The sequence below is a fragment of the Ruditapes philippinarum genome, unplaced genomic scaffold (genome assembly GCF_026571515.1).
Source record: "Ruditapes philippinarum isolate M1 unplaced genomic scaffold, ASM2657151v2 ctg3119_1_1_1_1, whole genome shotgun sequence".
Lineage (NCBI taxonomy): Eukaryota > Metazoa > Mollusca > Bivalvia > Venerida > Veneridae > Ruditapes > Ruditapes philippinarum.
Window position 1 is genome coordinate 107,536 of NW_026852583.1, and position 16,538 is coordinate 124,073.

A 16,538-nucleotide genomic window follows, 5' to 3' on the forward strand; every position below is an offset into this window, starting at 1 on the left:
GAATTTTCAAGGTGGGTAGGTAGGTCGATTTTTTTTTTTTATTGAACTGTACTCCCAAATAAACATGGAATTTCAAAATGCTGGACAATATATGCTTTGATAATCTGGTAACAATTAATAAATTGATAACTGAATTCTAATTTAATAAGACCTACATTTTATTTCTTCCATTTTAACCTTTAAAAGAATGAAAACAAAGCACAAGACATAATTTTCTGATTCAAAAAAATTTTTTTTTTATCCAGACCATGAAAAAAAATTTTGAGTAGGGGCAAACTTTGTGAGTCGGTTGCGTTTCTGCAAACAAACATTTTTTTAAGGATGGCCTCGGGTGAATATTTGGTTGAATTTTGTTTATGTTCAGTGATTTTTTTTCCAATTTTCAAAACAACCTGTGGCTTTCTTAGGGGGAAAGTATAGCACGATAAATCAGAAAAGGGGAAAATCAAATTCCAACAACTGAAAATGGAATTTACCCACATATTTGATAAAATTTTCAATTTCAATTCAATTTAACATGCATGGTACATAGCAGAGGCCTTAGGGACAGCTTTCTGTCTTCTAGCTGATATAATAAGTCAGATGCTGTGGTGAAGAAGTGCACAGGACATTTCAGGGGAAAATATTAGCTTTTTAGCTCACCTGAGCATGCTCAGGGTGAGCTTTTAGGATCGATGATTGTCCGTCGTCCGTCCGTCAGTTCACATTTTGTTGTTAACACTCTAGCAGTCGCATTTTTGCCTCAATCATCATCAAACTTGGTCAGGATGCTTATCTAGTTGATAGCTCGGATGAGTTCGAACATGTGTCATCTCGGATGAAAAACTAGGTCACAAGAGCTAAAAATAGAAAAACCTTGTTAACACTCTAGAGGTCACATTTTTGCCTCAATCATCATTAAACTTGGTCATGATGTTTGTCTAGGTGATAGCTCGGATGAGTTAGAACATGGGTCATCTCGGATGAAAAAGTAGGTCACCGGAGCTAAAAAAAGAAAAACCTTGTTAACACTCCAGCGGTCACATTTTTGCCTCAATCATCATCAAACTTGGTCAGGATGCTTATCTAGTTGATAGCTAGGATGAGTTCGAACATGGGTCATCTCGGATGAAAAACTAGGTCACAAGAGCTAAAAATAGAAAAACCTTGTTAACACTCTAGAGGTCACATTTTTGCCTCAATCATCATCAAACTTGGTCAGGATGTTTGTCTAGGTGATAGCTTGGATGAGTTCGAACATGGGTCATCTCGGATGAAAAAGTAGGTCACTGGAGCTAAAAATAGAAAAACCTTGTTAACACTCTAGCGGTCACATTTTTGCATCAATCATCATCAAACTTGGTCAGGATGCTTGTCTAGGTGATATCTTGGATGAGTTTGAACATGGGTCATCTCGGATGAAAAAGTAGGTCACCGGAGCTAAAAATAGAAAAACCTTGTTAACACTCTAGCGGTCACATTTTTGCCTCAATCATCATCAAACTTTGTCAGGAAGCTTGTCTAGGTGATAGCTTGCATAAGTTTGAACATGGGTCATCTCAGATGAAAAACTAGGTTACTGGAGCTAAAAATAGAAAAACCTTGTTAACACTCCAGCGGTCACATTTTTGCCTCAATCATCATCAAACTTGGTCAGGATGCTTATCTAGTTGATAGCTCGGATGAGTTCGAACATGGGTCATCTCGGATGAAAAACTAGGTCACTGGAGCTAAAAATAGAAAAACCTTGTTAACACTCTAGCGGTCACAATTTTGCCTCAATCATCATCAAACTTGGTCAGGATGTTTGTCTAGTTGGTAGCTTGGATGAGTTCGAACATTGGTCATCTCAGATGAAAAACTAGGTTACAGGAGCTAAAAATAGAAAAATCTTGTTAACACTCTAGTGGCTTCTGTTTTGATCCAAATATCCTGTAAATTGGTCTGAAAGTTTGTTTTGATGATTTCTAAGTCAAGTTCGAACATGGGTCATCTTGGATGAAAAACTAGGTCACACCGCCCAAATATGGAAAAACCTTGTTAACATTCTAGTGGTCACATTTTCGACTCAATTATCATCAAACTTGGTCAGGATGCTTGTCTAGGTAATTGCTCGGATGAGTTCGAAATCGCATGTGAAACTAGGTCACCGGAGCTAAAAATAGAAAAATCTTGTTAACACTCTAGTTGCTACTGTTTTGATCCAAGTATCCTGGAAATTGGTCTGAAAGTTTGTTTTGATGATTTCTAGGTCAAGTTTGAATATGGGTCACCTGGGTAAAAAACTAGGTCACACTGCTCAAATATGGATAATCCTTGTTAACACTGTAGTGGTCACATTTTTGACTCACCTGTCATGAGACTTGGTCAGAATGCTTGTCTAGGTAATTGTTTGGATGAGTTTGATGGGTCAGGTGAGCGATCTAGGGCCATCATGGCCCTCTTGTTTAGGGGAAAATATACCTATTTTGAGCTAGGGGAAACAGCCTTAATTCGGCTGTAAAATTTATTTTATATTTTATTATTGCCACAGGAAGAAGAAATGGAAACTGAAGAAGTAACACCAGAGAAGAATTCAGGTATGATGTTGAAAATTTGAATTCTAGGAGATAAGTGATATTAGTATTGTGTGTCCGTCTCTGCAGCTGGGGATTGTAGGATTTCAAACTCCACCTTGGTCACAAGTAAGGTCTTGGGCGTTGTCATAATTCGACAGTTCAGGAATGGAACACTATATATATTAACTGTATAGGACACGTTTCAAATTGGGTGATAAAAACAACTCTTTAAACTTAACATGTCCTTATGTAAAAGCTAGTTGGAAAAAATGGTATACCCTTTGAATACAAGGACCAATAGTGAGTCTTAATAATATGTTTGCTTATTAAAGTGTTGGGGGGTCAGTCTGTTTATTAAAGCAACTTATGTCATTAACAATGAGTAGTTTTTAAAGCAAGTCATTTTGTAAAGCATAATTTGTCACAGGTTAAAATGTAACTTTTCAGATAAAAAGAAGAAAAGCAAAGGTCGTCAACAAAAGAAGGAAAAGAAATCTGATAAGCAACAATCAATTGCAGCTATGTTTTCTAAAGCGTAAGCTTATTTTTGATGAAGTTCCATCTTTTTAATTTGAATATTAGAATATAATAGTTTTCTTTGTTGGTCTGTTATTGCCAGGTACAACATGTTTAATTGGTTTTCTATAAAGCTTCCTGCCTTGTTTATAGTGATAGCTATATTGTTTTGAATTACTTCACCATTACCATGCTAAATATGAAAAAAATCTTTCAGTGGACATTTACAGGGAAATTTCAAAATAAGGACTGGCTGAATAAGTATTAAAACAGACAACATCAAACATATTGTGCTTGCAGGTCATTTGTCTGCAGACATCAGTAAATTCAGTCACTGTCAGGAAGGGCTATATCCTGGATTAGACCCTGGGGTCTAAACCAGGAGTATATATAAGGTTCATTCCGTTTTCTTTAGTGTATTATATACAAGTTTTACTCCAGAAAAATACATAGGGGTCTAAACAAGGTGATTGCCTCAGGAAGATTAGTGTTAAGAAAACATAATTGTCTTTTAGGTTTTGGCAACAATAGGATTTTTTCCAGGATTTTTGGGACATGACCCATACGAATTTAATTGGGAATTTCAGCGATATTTAGTTAAAAAATGGGAAAAACTATATGACTGAAATAATGCAGTGATTTAATGAATGCAAACAGTCACTGTCTAGGGCAGCATCTTCAAACATTTAACTACAATAACAGTGAAGAAGTCCTTTTATTTTATGCTTTTCAGTGGATTACTGATTTATCTGTGAAAATTATATTTGATAATTTCACAGTAAAAATTATCAAAATATAATTTCACTTTTTTCGATGACGAAACTACTTTTTTAAGATTTTCCCCATGTAGTACCTCAATTTTATTTTTTCTGACAATTCTGACAATGTCAGGCTGTCAAAAGAAATAGCAAAGCTGAAATAGATAAATAACTTAAATGTCAAAAGTAGTAAAGAGAGAAAACTTACTTCTATTCCTTCAAATTCCAATCACCAAATTTCGTCTCTAAAAAATTTTTTGTTTCGTTTTTACAGTCTGAAAAATACATTCCTTCCCCATGCAAAACTGCTCTTGATGACATTTGGGCATATTAAAGTATCCTACGAGCAATAACTGCCGTATGCTTTATGAAAAATTGAAAAGCATTGACAGCCATCACTCGTAAAATAAGTAAATCAACCCAGCGTTCCTTAGCAAGCTTCCAAGTTTTCCAATTTCCTAGCTCCTTTTCTGAATGTTTTCACTTCTGTCAACACTTATTTTTTGTCTGTTACAATCCTCAAATAAGTTTTCTTTCTTTTAAAAAGGTGTATGACTAACAAATCCAAATTATATCCTTCTGAATCTTACACAATTATTTTCCTCCCATGAAATACACAACTTTAAAAAATGGCTGCCGTTTACATTTTACAAAGCCAGGTCTAATATAAATTCGCAGTAAGTAACAGAAATATGGATGGATGGTTGGACTTATTCTCCTACAAGAATTGTTTGTTTTTATTATTAAAACAAGCGATCATTCATATTTTTTGATAAAATGAATAAATATCACCGTCATTTAACCTTGATTGGCGGACTTTTTTTTCAGCTCAAGACTTCTTGTTTAAAATGAGAAATTTCGTCTAAATGGGGCTCTCAATGGGGGAAACAGATTTTAATATTAACGTTAAAATTATGGAAATTTCGTTTTAACTTGTTTTTAAGCATAAAATAAAAAGAAAATTTGTCTGTTTGTTGTGTAAGATGTAATTTTATTTCATCTCGTGAACTTTAAAAACAGTATTCTCACTCGTGGCTACGCCACTCGTGAGAATACTGTTTTTAAAGCCCACTCGATGAAATAAAATTTCATCTTACACACAAACAAACAAATATCCTCTATGTTTTCAAAGATTTTAGAATTTTTTATTCAATATTTTTATTTTGTAACTTTTAGTTGGGAATTTTTTTCCAGTAGATTGGGAATATGACCAAATATAGACTGTAAAATAATTTTAAAAAATCACTAACAAGCAATGCTGTCCATGATAGTGATCTTGTAGTTGCTCCAGGTATACATTCATTGATATAATGCCTGCATATTTTTTGTATCGCTTGTTACAATAGGTCTTCAAGTCAGAAGCGTAAGTCGTCCGCCAATGAAGATATTAAAGTAGAACAAGAAGTTGAAGAGATAGGTTCACCAGAAGAGAAAGTTGCTAAAAAACCAAGAATTGATGATGATGACAACGACACTGATGAGAAAAGGTGCACATAAGTTTTATATCTTTTGTTGAACTGTGTTTAGGAGTTTAGTTTAAACATATTTATTTTAGCTTGATTGCAAAACAAGTTCTTGCAACTTATATTAATCACTTTCAAGTCTGATTCCTGGAACTAACAAGTACTGGTGTTATTTGAAGAAACATGAGTGTGACCCCAGTAGGGCTGGAATCATTGATCCCTGGGTTATGAGGCAGACACCTTAACCAATACATGCAATAGGTCACCGCTCCCATCATAAAAAGCCAATTTTTAGAAATGTATTTGAGATAGAGGCAGACACCATAACCACTAGACCACTGCTGTTTGGGAGAAATGAATATTTGTAGGCTGCGATGTTGGCATTGAAATTTTAATGTTAGGAAGCATAACTTTTACTGGAGTTGGCTTTAAAAATGTTGTAAGTTCTCATATGACATTGTGTATGAAATGGCATGCAGGTATGTTCTTTTTATATGGAAATTCTGAATTTTGCATGTATTTGTTTTTTGCTTCTTAGAAATAAGGAATTTGATTGAAAAACGTAATTGTATACCCATTGAAGTCTTTATTGTGTGTTGAAAGTTTCCACATGATCTGAAAGTTGGCCTAGAAACTATGTGCCTTATATTTGAACACAGATCAAGTGAATTGTTAGACTTACATTGCATTTGCACATTTACTCCACATCCCCCCTCCCACATTGCATTTGCACATTTACTCCACATCCCCCCCCCCCCATTCCTATCTCTTATACAAGCATCTGACATATAAGGCATTGAGTTTTATTTGAAGAAATTTTTTTTTTTCAGAGAGCTCAGAGAGAAGCAAGAGGAAGTATCAAAACCAAGCTTTGCTAAGATCCCGATGAAATGTTTACAGTGTAAACAGCTTCTAGATGACCCAGATCTCAGAACTTTTGCTGGACCTCCTGAAAATGCTGTAAGATTTTTATTTTCTTATTCCCATGGCATGTAAATATTTATACAGCAATGTAGCCGTGAACATAAAGAAAATCTTTATTCAATGTCATAGCCTGCATAAGTTGAGTGTTTCATATCTTTGATATTGATTTGTTGAAGTCTACATCAGGTGGGTAGTGAGCCCTTTGTGGCTGAGGGATTGCCTTAAATGATTGAGGCATAAGAATTGAAGTAACTGTTTATCCCCTATGTGATTGTAAGAAGCAACTACATGTATATGGGTTTGAATCTCTTGAGTCTATATAGCACTTAGCTCCAGCAGGTGAGGTGGTTTTAACCCCAGATGTTGTTAAGAAGTTTGTTATACCCAAGGTTAGCCGAATGTATTTTTCTATTTTGTCGCCGTGCCATTTGACCTATACAGTGTTGATATGCAGTAAAAACAAACAGGTGGGGGTGAAGTCTACTGATATGATATATGGCAGGGCTCTATGTATTTTTGGGAACTGTACCTTTACCTTAAGATTCATAAATTGAAGGCCCTGTATGGGGGAGGGGTGGAGGGGATATCTTCACTATAGCTGGATGGTTGTCTGGAGTTTCTGATCTCTGCAGAAACAGCAAACCTGCCTATAAAAAACTGGAAAATGTTATGCAGTCTTTTTGAAGATGAGAAATTCAACTACAATATTTGTGTTATTTATTAGGTAGAGGAGTTTGTTGCCCTGACAGATCCGAAACTGTCGTTGTTCACTGGGGAGGAGGATAATATTGACAGTTATGATGAGCGGCCGCAACACAAGATCACACAGTTCAGGTAACCTATACAATTAACCATCTTAACATTAATATCCATGACAGTTTCTGTCATTATATACTCTGGTAGGGAGACAATAACTTTATATGGGCAGTGTACAATACCTTATAGAATATTGCCATTGTTGTATCATTTCACATAATGGCTTTGAAATGGCAATATACTGCACTTATTGAATATATAGATTTGTCATATTACCATTATGCCAGTCATCCAATTAAGCACTGGCCCGGTGGCCTATGGCTAGTGTAAATTGGTTCGTGCCAGTGAAAATTTAGTTAAATATATAGTAGAATAGACTCAAACCTGGAATTCGGGCTAGTAAATTCAAAATTGTAAATTCATTGACTGTTATACTGTATACTTTTATTTCCAACCAGAAAATGCGCATGAATTTATTGTCATTTCTTGTACATTGCAGTGTTTATGACAAGAATACACATCTTTGCCCATTTGATACTGGACTGGTAGAGAAAAATATTGAACTATATTTCTCAGGCTATGTCAAGCCCATATATGATGAGAATCCAGACCCTGAGGGTGGGGTTCCAACTCAAAACATGGGACCAATAAATGCATGGTGGACAGCAGGGTTTGATGGTGGTGAGATACCTTTGATAGGATTTAGTACAGGTAGGTCTACAATTCAGTACCTTTTAACCATTGAATCATTGACTTTCTTTTTGGTTTTCTGTGAACAACTTGTCATTTGTGTTGTATAATAATTTAGATGTTTATTAGACTGATTTGGTTATATATTTCAATTACACACTTACACTCATATATAGACTTAAAGATTTACTGTAATTATTAGGTCGCAGTTTTGTTCACAGGATGACTAGTAACCTATTTCACATGGTACAGCGTTACCTAATCACCATTAAGTGTTAACACCATTGGCAACAATATTGGTGTCCTCGACATATATGCAACTGTTGGCATTGAAGGCAAAATTATTGATTTAGATTAATTTCTTGAAACTTGCCATCAAGGTTTGTGTTTATCTGCAATTAGCAAATTTTACAATACTAGTACTGTGATGCTAGTGAGTTGTAGAACTCCAATGATTCATTCTGTCTCTACAAATATGATGACTTATTGCATCAATATACACATCACTTCATGAATACTCAGGGCATATTCCATCATTGGTCAGTTTTAGAATAAAATAATGACATCGTTTTCTTGGATTTTTTCAGCTTTTGCAGAGTACATTTTGATGAAAGGAAGTGAGAGTTACTCCCCTTTTATGGACCAAATGCAGGAGAAGATCAACATGAGTAAGATTGTGATTGAATTCCTGGTGAAAACTCCGGAAGCCACATATGAAGATCTGCTGAATAAAATCCAGGTTTGTTTTAGGTCTAGTTTGTATGCCTTAACTTAAAAAATTTATCCGTTTCCCGTTATTCCAAGTATGAATATTTAGTCTTATTTGTCAAGTTTGTTTTTCGTTTCATTTTTTTTTTTTTAACTGTTGTGGATTTTCACTTGTAAAAGAATTTATCAGATATATTTTTGGGTCAGAATTTTACAAGGGATATCAATTTGTTGTTGTAAAGAAGGTTTTAGTCATGCTTGCTTCATGTTGTTTGTTTTACCAAGGTACCCATCCCTTTCTGTAGTAAGGCATGCAGGAACATGTGTGATATTCTTTAACGGAAACCAGTAAAATTGGAAAAAAATAAGATATATTTGGCTGTAATGGTATTTGTTGAATCGGACCACAAAAAAAGATGATATCATTGCGATTTACATATGATTACTGTTAAGTAAAAGCAAAATTTTACTGATCTTGCAGAATACAACACCCGAAATAATGACAATGATAAAATATGCATGAAAGTTTTTTTTCTGTTATTTTATAGACAACAGTACCTCCAGCAGGTTGTCCCTCATTCACCGAGGATTCACTTTTGAGGCACGCTCAGTTTGTAATAGACCAGGTACAGAGTTTTGACGAGTCCGCTGACGAAGACGAGGACTTGATTATAACCACACCTTGCATGAGAGCTCTTATAAAACTTGCTGGTGTCACACTTGGCAAAAGGTAAACTGAATCAGAATATTCGTAAATAAAAAAGCATTTGCTTCACTTGGCTGGTAGTGCTTCCTTTCTTGCTATAATAGCAGCCTTCTTCAGATCACTTTCCCTCATGAAATTTATTTCAAAACATGATGTTTTAAAGTTGGAATAAGCATCTTTTATGGTTTATAGTTTGAAAAACCATCTTTTTATATCCCAAGAATGTTATGTTTAACTGTCATCCTCAAATAAAACAGAAATTGATTTGTTGTAAATATTAGTCAAATATCAGTATTGCTATTACTTTCACCTTGCATCTTAATTTATTGTTGATTTGTTTGTTATTTCTAGGAGAGCAATAAGGAAAGATAAAGTAGTGAAGAAGGTGGCACCAAAGCAGACATTAGCAACAACAACTCCCCTTGTCAGCGCAATGTTTGACAGTATGTTCCAGGGACAGATTGATGACAAAGCTCTGAAGGAATCCAAGAAAAGACGATGTGGAATTTGTGAGGTACGTTACATATAATGTTGTAATATGACATTGCTTGTATAGATTGTAATACTTATTTTCTCTGGGTGTTTTCTGCATCTGATTTATCAGTCAATCAATAGAATTTATGGCTGGATAATATGGAATATTGCAAAATCCTAACCTAATGGTGGCTGGTTCATTTTGGTCTTTGTGATTATTTTCCTCACTTATCTAAACATATAAAAGATAAACGTAATTGCATTTGGGTGAATAGGAGACCATATAAATGTGTATAGATACGTAGAACTCCTGTATCTTGTGACTTTTAAGTCAATGTGAAATTATAAATGATGGTTAGTGAAATGACAATGCCGTATAAATAAATTAATAATTTGCAGGCATGCCAGTCTCCAGACTGTGGAAAGTGTGTGGCTTGTAAAGACATGATCAAGTTTGGTGGCAGTGGCCGAGCGAAACAGGCGTGTCACGAGAGACGATGTCCGAACATGGCCGTGAAGGAAGCAGAAGATGATGATTTACTGGACGAGGAGAATGACGACAAGTTGATGTTTGAAAACAAACATCAGAAAGATGTCATAGCTCAACATAAAGCCAGTGCCAACAAACAGGTAAATAGTCTTATATCTGTACAGTTGATAACTGGAGATTTGATTGATCAAATGTTGAACATAGTTTGTAATATCTGAACTTGAGTCAGAAGGTGTCACTATTAACATGAGCTTCAACATACATCGTTTAACATTTATTTAAGTGTAAAGGTGTCATAGAACAGGTTATAGATTCTTAATCTTTGGCTGAATGTCTAAAAGATCTAAAGTGTCATTGGTGAACAGTCATAATACTGTAGAATTTTGCTGGAAATAAAGCTCGGCATACACTATAAACTTTAGCTGAACAGCATATACAACACAGTGTCACTTCAGGTATTCACTACTTGAGGTATTTCTGTTTCAGAGATATCACAAATGTTTGTGACTAAAATTCACTGTAGTGAAGGTTATTTCACTATTTGAGCCACCTTTAATCCATTTGAAAGTTAGTTATATTCCTTTGAGTGAAAGATTTTGGTTTTCATGTCTTCATTTATTAGTTAAAAGATAAGGGAAAGTTGTTCCTAACTTCTGTGTTGAAGTGGGAGAAGAGAGAGCAAAATGTCCACTAAGGGGGAACTTTAATTTTTCTTGAATGGCTGACTTTGTTTAATTTAAATATCAAATTTGCAGGTTGAATTGAAATGGAAAGGTTCACCTATCAAGGAAGAAGGCAAGAGAAAATTCTATCAGACAGTGTTGCTGGATGGAAATGAGGTAATCATATACATAATCATTATAAAATAATACTGTAGAAAACAGGTGATAAATGTAAAAAATCTTATTCCAGTCTGTAAATTGTTTGCTGCATAATTTGATCATTTACTTTGCAACTATTTTATATAATAGTTAATGCATGTTTTTACAGGTATCAGTTGGTGAGTGCGTCTCTGTTAAACCAGATGACCCTACTGTACCATTTTATATAGCACGTATAGCATATATGTGGGAGGACAGTAAAGGCGTTAAGAAGTTCCACGCTCATTGGTTCTGGTAAGTCTTTGTTTCCTTCAGTGACAATTTAAAATTAACTGTGGGTTCATTCATCCATCTTTAAAATAAATCTTGGTAATGGAGTCTCAGTGTTCAAGATGGTTTGCTTCCAATTGCTTGCTACTAAGTGGGTTTGGGTTGAATTTCACCAAGAACATTATAGTATAAATGGGACTGTTGCTTAGTGATTAAGGTATGTGCCTCTCAACCCCAGGTTCAAGGCTGTGATCCATACTTTGTCATGTCCATGATTCTTCATATGCACATCAGCACAGATAAGTTCTTACTCCTAGGAAATGGACTCAATTATTTAAAAAAGAAAAATTAATAGTAACCAAATCGAGCTTTAACAAATATGTTTTAATTAATTGCTTAATGTAAAGAAGGTCAGCTTGCTAACAGAAGGTTGGTTGTTCTACTCAGAGTTACTTGTAGCTTAATTACTGCACAGAGAATGTCTTCTTTATTCCTGCCCCAGGGAAACTTTCGAGCCATCTGTTTATGTTTATAAAAAGCTTAAAACCCAGTTAGAAAAAATGATTTATGTTGTACATATATATGGTTCTTTTTAATTCTACTAGAAGTGGTACAGTGCAAGGTCAGCGTAATAAGTTGTTGCCTTGGATTTAGTGAAAAAGATATAAATCTGTTTCTTACTTTTCTCATCCCTTGTGTTCTGTACAGTCCAGACTGACTAAGCGACCCCCTGATTTAAACGACTCCCTGTCTTATCTGACCTTGTTTCAGTCCTCCCAACGTATTTTCCTATATAAATGGTCTGAATTAAACGACTCCCTGTCATATGTGACAAGCGACCCTAATTGTCTGGTCCCAATGCAATGTTTGGTCTGATTTAAACGACTTTCACACCTTTTAATTGTCCGTTAATCGGATAAATAATACCTATTATAACACCCAGAGGGCCAAAATAATTAAGTCCAATTATAATCCAGTAGCAAACAAAGTCTACACACCTCTATCTCAATTACACAGTATACATGCAGGTATCAAGTGACGTAGCGCCTGGTCATGGGAAGCATGATGCAATCGATGTGTGTGTAATGTACATAAAGTAAACTGGGTTAAGACTTGTATTTTTTAATTATAGAGTGCCCACGGAAGATTTTTTAGGCAGCATTTTTTTAATTTACCTTTATATGGCTGCATAATTAATACGGAAAAAATATTGATACCAAACCAGAAAAAGCTTTTGATATGGATATGTAACACAATTTTTTCATGGTTTTATTTCATAAATATGATGTTCAAATTAAGATTTGTCAATATTGTAAGTTCAAATCAGCATGATTTAAAAAGAAATCACCCAATTTAACATTTCATGTAAATAAAGGCCATTAAAGGGAGGTAATTAGAACTTTATTTTCTATAAATTCTAAGTCAAATTTTCCAATAAGAAATCAGTACAGGTAATTTATTGATTAAATATAATGTGTACAAATATTTGCAGTACACATTTTACATATTCTTTGATGTTGAAAAATTGTTTTATTTGCATAATTATATCCATATATATATATATTTTTGCAAGTGTCGTATACACACAGTAACAATATCAATCATCATTATGGCACAATGGTATATAGACAGATAGATGATATTTGAATTTAATTTTCTTTGAGACTGTATTAAGAGACTCCCTGTCATATGTGACCTTTTTCTGAAGATCCCTTGGAAAGTCACATATGGCAGTCTCGACTGTATATTGTTTTATTGAAATGATATAATTTCCTAAGATGAGAGTTAGAAATAATTTTACTTTATTTAAATGAAACAGTTTAAAATTCTGTTTAAGTTTTACTTTACTGAAACACTATTTTTAGCCGAGGAAGTGATTCGGTACTTGGCGAGTCATCAGACCCTCTCGAGCTGTTCCTGGCAGATGATTGCGAAGATTCTGACTTGGAATATACTGTGTCAAAAGTCCAGGTATTGTTTACAATTATTTAGTCATAGTTTTTGTCTTTATGTTATATATATACCTTGATGAAAGTATCAGAACACCTAAAAAGCACAAACTAAATTGAATTCTTTAATGTGTGACAGCGTGCATCTGTGCCAAAGTGGTTAAGATCCATGTCTTCCAACTGTTTGCCCCTACACCATTGTAGGTGTGTATCCTGCAAAAAACTTTGGCTTCTTTTATGTTAGGAAGCTATTTAACTGAGGTTGCGCATGCCTGAAAGATGGGGCACCTGAGGTTTCCCTCCACTTGTAAAGCTGGAAAGTGGCCATACAATATTTTACTGTGTTGATGCCTCTCAAATTCCAAACAAACAAAACTTAAACATGTAGTATGTATGACAACTAGCCATCAACAATGACATTCTGTATTGCACTTTTTAGGTAATTCATCACAAAGCAGACAAGAACTGGTCAATGTTGGGAGGGGAGGAGATTGAACATCCAATAAAAGTTGATGATGGGAAAACATACTTCTATCAGAAATGGTAGGTTTTCAATATATGTGATATGTCTTTGTTAGAAAACTGTAAAGAGTGTCTCTCTTGGAAGAGTATTAGTCTTTGTATTTGTTAGAAAACTGTAAAGAGTGTCTCACTTTGATTAGTATTAGTCTTTTTACTCAACAACTTTCCAAGTGGGCAGCATGTATGTCCTGTTATCCCAGTCATAACAGTTATTTGAGAAGAAGTGGTGATTTATATTACATGGTAAGGACAATGCGTGCATCAAGTACATGACCTCTGTTGATTTTGAGATCATTAGGTCAAAGTCACCGTGACACTTCATGTGATAACCATATTTAATCAATTAACAGTTTCCTTTTTTTTTGAGAGGGGGGGGGGGGTGCAGAGTCATTAGGTGATGATAAAAACTCCAGAGGGATTAATTTGTCTGTTGTATTTTTGTATTTGGTCATAGAGTCCAATCACAGATCTAGATATTAAAACTAAAAAAGAAAAAAAATTACAGGTGCAGGCAAGCCTTTTTCAACAGATGTTTAGATTATAACATGAGAACTATTTAGTACAAACTTGTAATCTTATATCCCATGCAGCATTAAATTTGCAATATCACGGCATGTTTCCAAAAATTTCTAAATAAACATTCATGTAACTCATAAATTGTAAAATAGTACTTACTACAATTTGGAGTACTTGAGATTCCATTCAGTTTGCCATCACCTGCCATTGTAATTATAAGCAATGAAAGTATGATTAATTTAATGTATTTTACAATGCAGGTATGATTCCCAGTATGCCAGGTTTGAGGATCCACCGGAAGTGGGGGAAATACCAGAATCTATTGCCCACAGGTTCTGTGATAGCTGTCAGAGACTTAATGCTCTAAGAAAGGTAGGTCATTACATAAATTCATGGTTATCTAAATGCTTGAAAGGGCTTGAACTTTTATGCCTATCTTTTAGTGAGCTAGCTTACGGAACGTCTGTGGTTCTACCCAGGTGCTCGTTCTTGCCTTAATAATGTTCAGAAGGGCACTTGAGGTCTTCCTTCACCAGTAAAACTTGAACATGGCCATATGACTTATACTGTGTTGGTGTGATGTAAAACTCAAATCAAACAATCAAAATCCTTTAGTGATATCCTTACATTACTATTATGACAAAATGTCCATATTTAGATTTTATAACAAATTTTAGCTTTCATTGGTTTTCATTCCTATTTAGCTCGACTATTCGAAGAATATGAGAGCTATTGTAGTCGCCCCGGCGTCGGCGTCGGCGTCAGCGTCCGCGTCGGCGTCTGCGTTGGTTAAAGTTTTTTGTAAAGTCAAATATTTCAATTATTACTTGAGATATTCAATTGAAACTTACAATACTTATTTATAGTAACAAGGTACATCAGATTGACAAGTTGGATAACTCTGCCTACAATATTGACAGAATTATGCCCCTTTTTAACTTAGAAATTTTGGTTAAAGTTTTTTGTAAAGTCAAATATCTAAATTATTGCTTGAGATATTCAATTGAAACTTACAATACTTATTTATAGTAACAAGGTACATCAGATTGACAAGTTGGATAACTCTGCCTACAATATTGACAGAATAATGCCCCTTTTTAACTTAGAAATTTTGGTTAAAGTTTTTTGTAAAGTCAAATATGTCAATTATTGCTTGAGATATTCAATTGAAACTTACAATACTTATTTATAGTAACAATGTACATCAGATTGACAAGTTGGATAACTCTGCCTACCATATTGACAGAATTATGCCCCTTTGGAACTTAAAAATTTTGGTTAAAGTTTTTTTGTAAAGTCAAATATCTCAATTATTGCTTAAGATATTCAAATGAAATTTAAAATACTTATTTATAGTAACAATGTACATCAGTTTGCAAAATTGCATAACTCTGTCTGCAATATTTGCAGAATTTTTTCCCCTTTTGAAACTTAGAAATTTTGGTTAAAGGTTAACGGTCTTCAAAGATATTTACTTGAAACTTTACACATGCACTTAGGGTCATAATTCGAGGGTCATAATTGTATGTCACTGACCAAGTTCCATAACTCTATCTTGAATTAAGGCTGATTCATATCCCCTTTTCTACTTAGTTTCTTGGTTAATGTTTACATGCAAGTTTTACATATCTCAATAACTATTAAAGATATTTATTTAAAACTTCACATATGCATTTAAGGTCATAATTGTAGGTCACTGACAAAGATCCATAATTCTATCTTGCATTTAGGCTGATTTTTCTCCCCTTTTTCAACTTAGAAATTCATGGTAAAGTTTTGCTTGTAAGCTGTTATCTCAGTAACTACTAAAGGGTTTGTGCCTTTTTTGGGACAATTTTATGCATTCATAATAATAAAGCAGTGATTTACTTGATAAAACATCTTAATAACAAACCTTTGTACCTTTTCTGTCAAATTTATGTATTCATAGGTAATTAGTATTATTATACTCAATAAAAAACCCTTGTGACATTACCTTCCGAATAGTCAAGCCAATTCTGTATAATTAGACTCTCTCTAAGGCCTATAACATGAATTTATAAAAAAAAAATTAGCCCTTTTGTGAACTTAAAAAATTTAACAATATCAAGGCTCTTTTACTATCAAGCACTTAGAATAGTCGAGCGTGCTGTCCTACAGACAGCTCTTGTTATAAGTCACTGATTTCATGAAAAAAATGATCTTGATATTTAACCATGTATACATTTTGCATTATTTCCACACTTTAATCGATACTGTGTCCTTACAGAAAGAGATGCCAGCACTTGGTGAAGAGATCAAGGCTGAAGAAGGAAAGGACAGTTACACATATTACGCCAGTGTCTCCCGGGACGGGTTTGATTTTAAAGTGGGGGATTGTTGTTACCTCATGCCAAGTTCATATGACTTTGGTGTTAAACCAGCGCCTCCTAAAAAGATCAAAGTGGATAAAACTGCGG

At 34.4% G+C, this 16,538-nt stretch overlaps 1 protein-coding gene across 3 annotated transcripts in view; it reads left to right on the plus strand.

Annotated features, from left to right (window-relative positions):
* Positions 1-16,538, plus strand: part of LOC132717714 (DNA (cytosine-5)-methyltransferase 1-like) — a 42,168-nt gene that overhangs the window by 4,515 nt on the left and 21,115 nt on the right. For all 3 annotated transcript variants that reach the window (XM_060701271.1, XM_060701277.1, XM_060701264.1), the window contains exons 6-21: positions 2,513-2,558; positions 2,985-3,072; positions 5,158-5,298; positions 6,105-6,234; positions 6,923-7,032; positions 7,454-7,665; positions 8,232-8,383; positions 8,901-9,082; positions 9,410-9,572; positions 9,932-10,162; positions 10,778-10,861; positions 11,013-11,137; positions 12,979-13,084; positions 13,502-13,605; positions 14,361-14,472; positions 16,349-16,537. In XM_060701271.1, coding sequence (XP_060557254.1) covers positions 2,513-2,558; positions 2,985-3,072; positions 5,158-5,298; positions 6,105-6,234; positions 6,923-7,032; positions 7,454-7,665; positions 8,232-8,383; positions 8,901-9,082; positions 9,410-9,572; positions 9,932-10,162; positions 10,778-10,861; positions 11,013-11,137; positions 12,979-13,084; positions 13,502-13,605; positions 14,361-14,472; positions 16,349-16,537 — 2,175 coding nt within the window. The remainder of the gene's footprint in view (positions 1-2,512; positions 2,559-2,984; positions 3,073-5,157; positions 5,299-6,104; positions 6,235-6,922; positions 7,033-7,453; positions 7,666-8,231; positions 8,384-8,900; positions 9,083-9,409; positions 9,573-9,931; positions 10,163-10,777; positions 10,862-11,012; positions 11,138-12,978; positions 13,085-13,501; positions 13,606-14,360; positions 14,473-16,348; position 16,538) is intronic.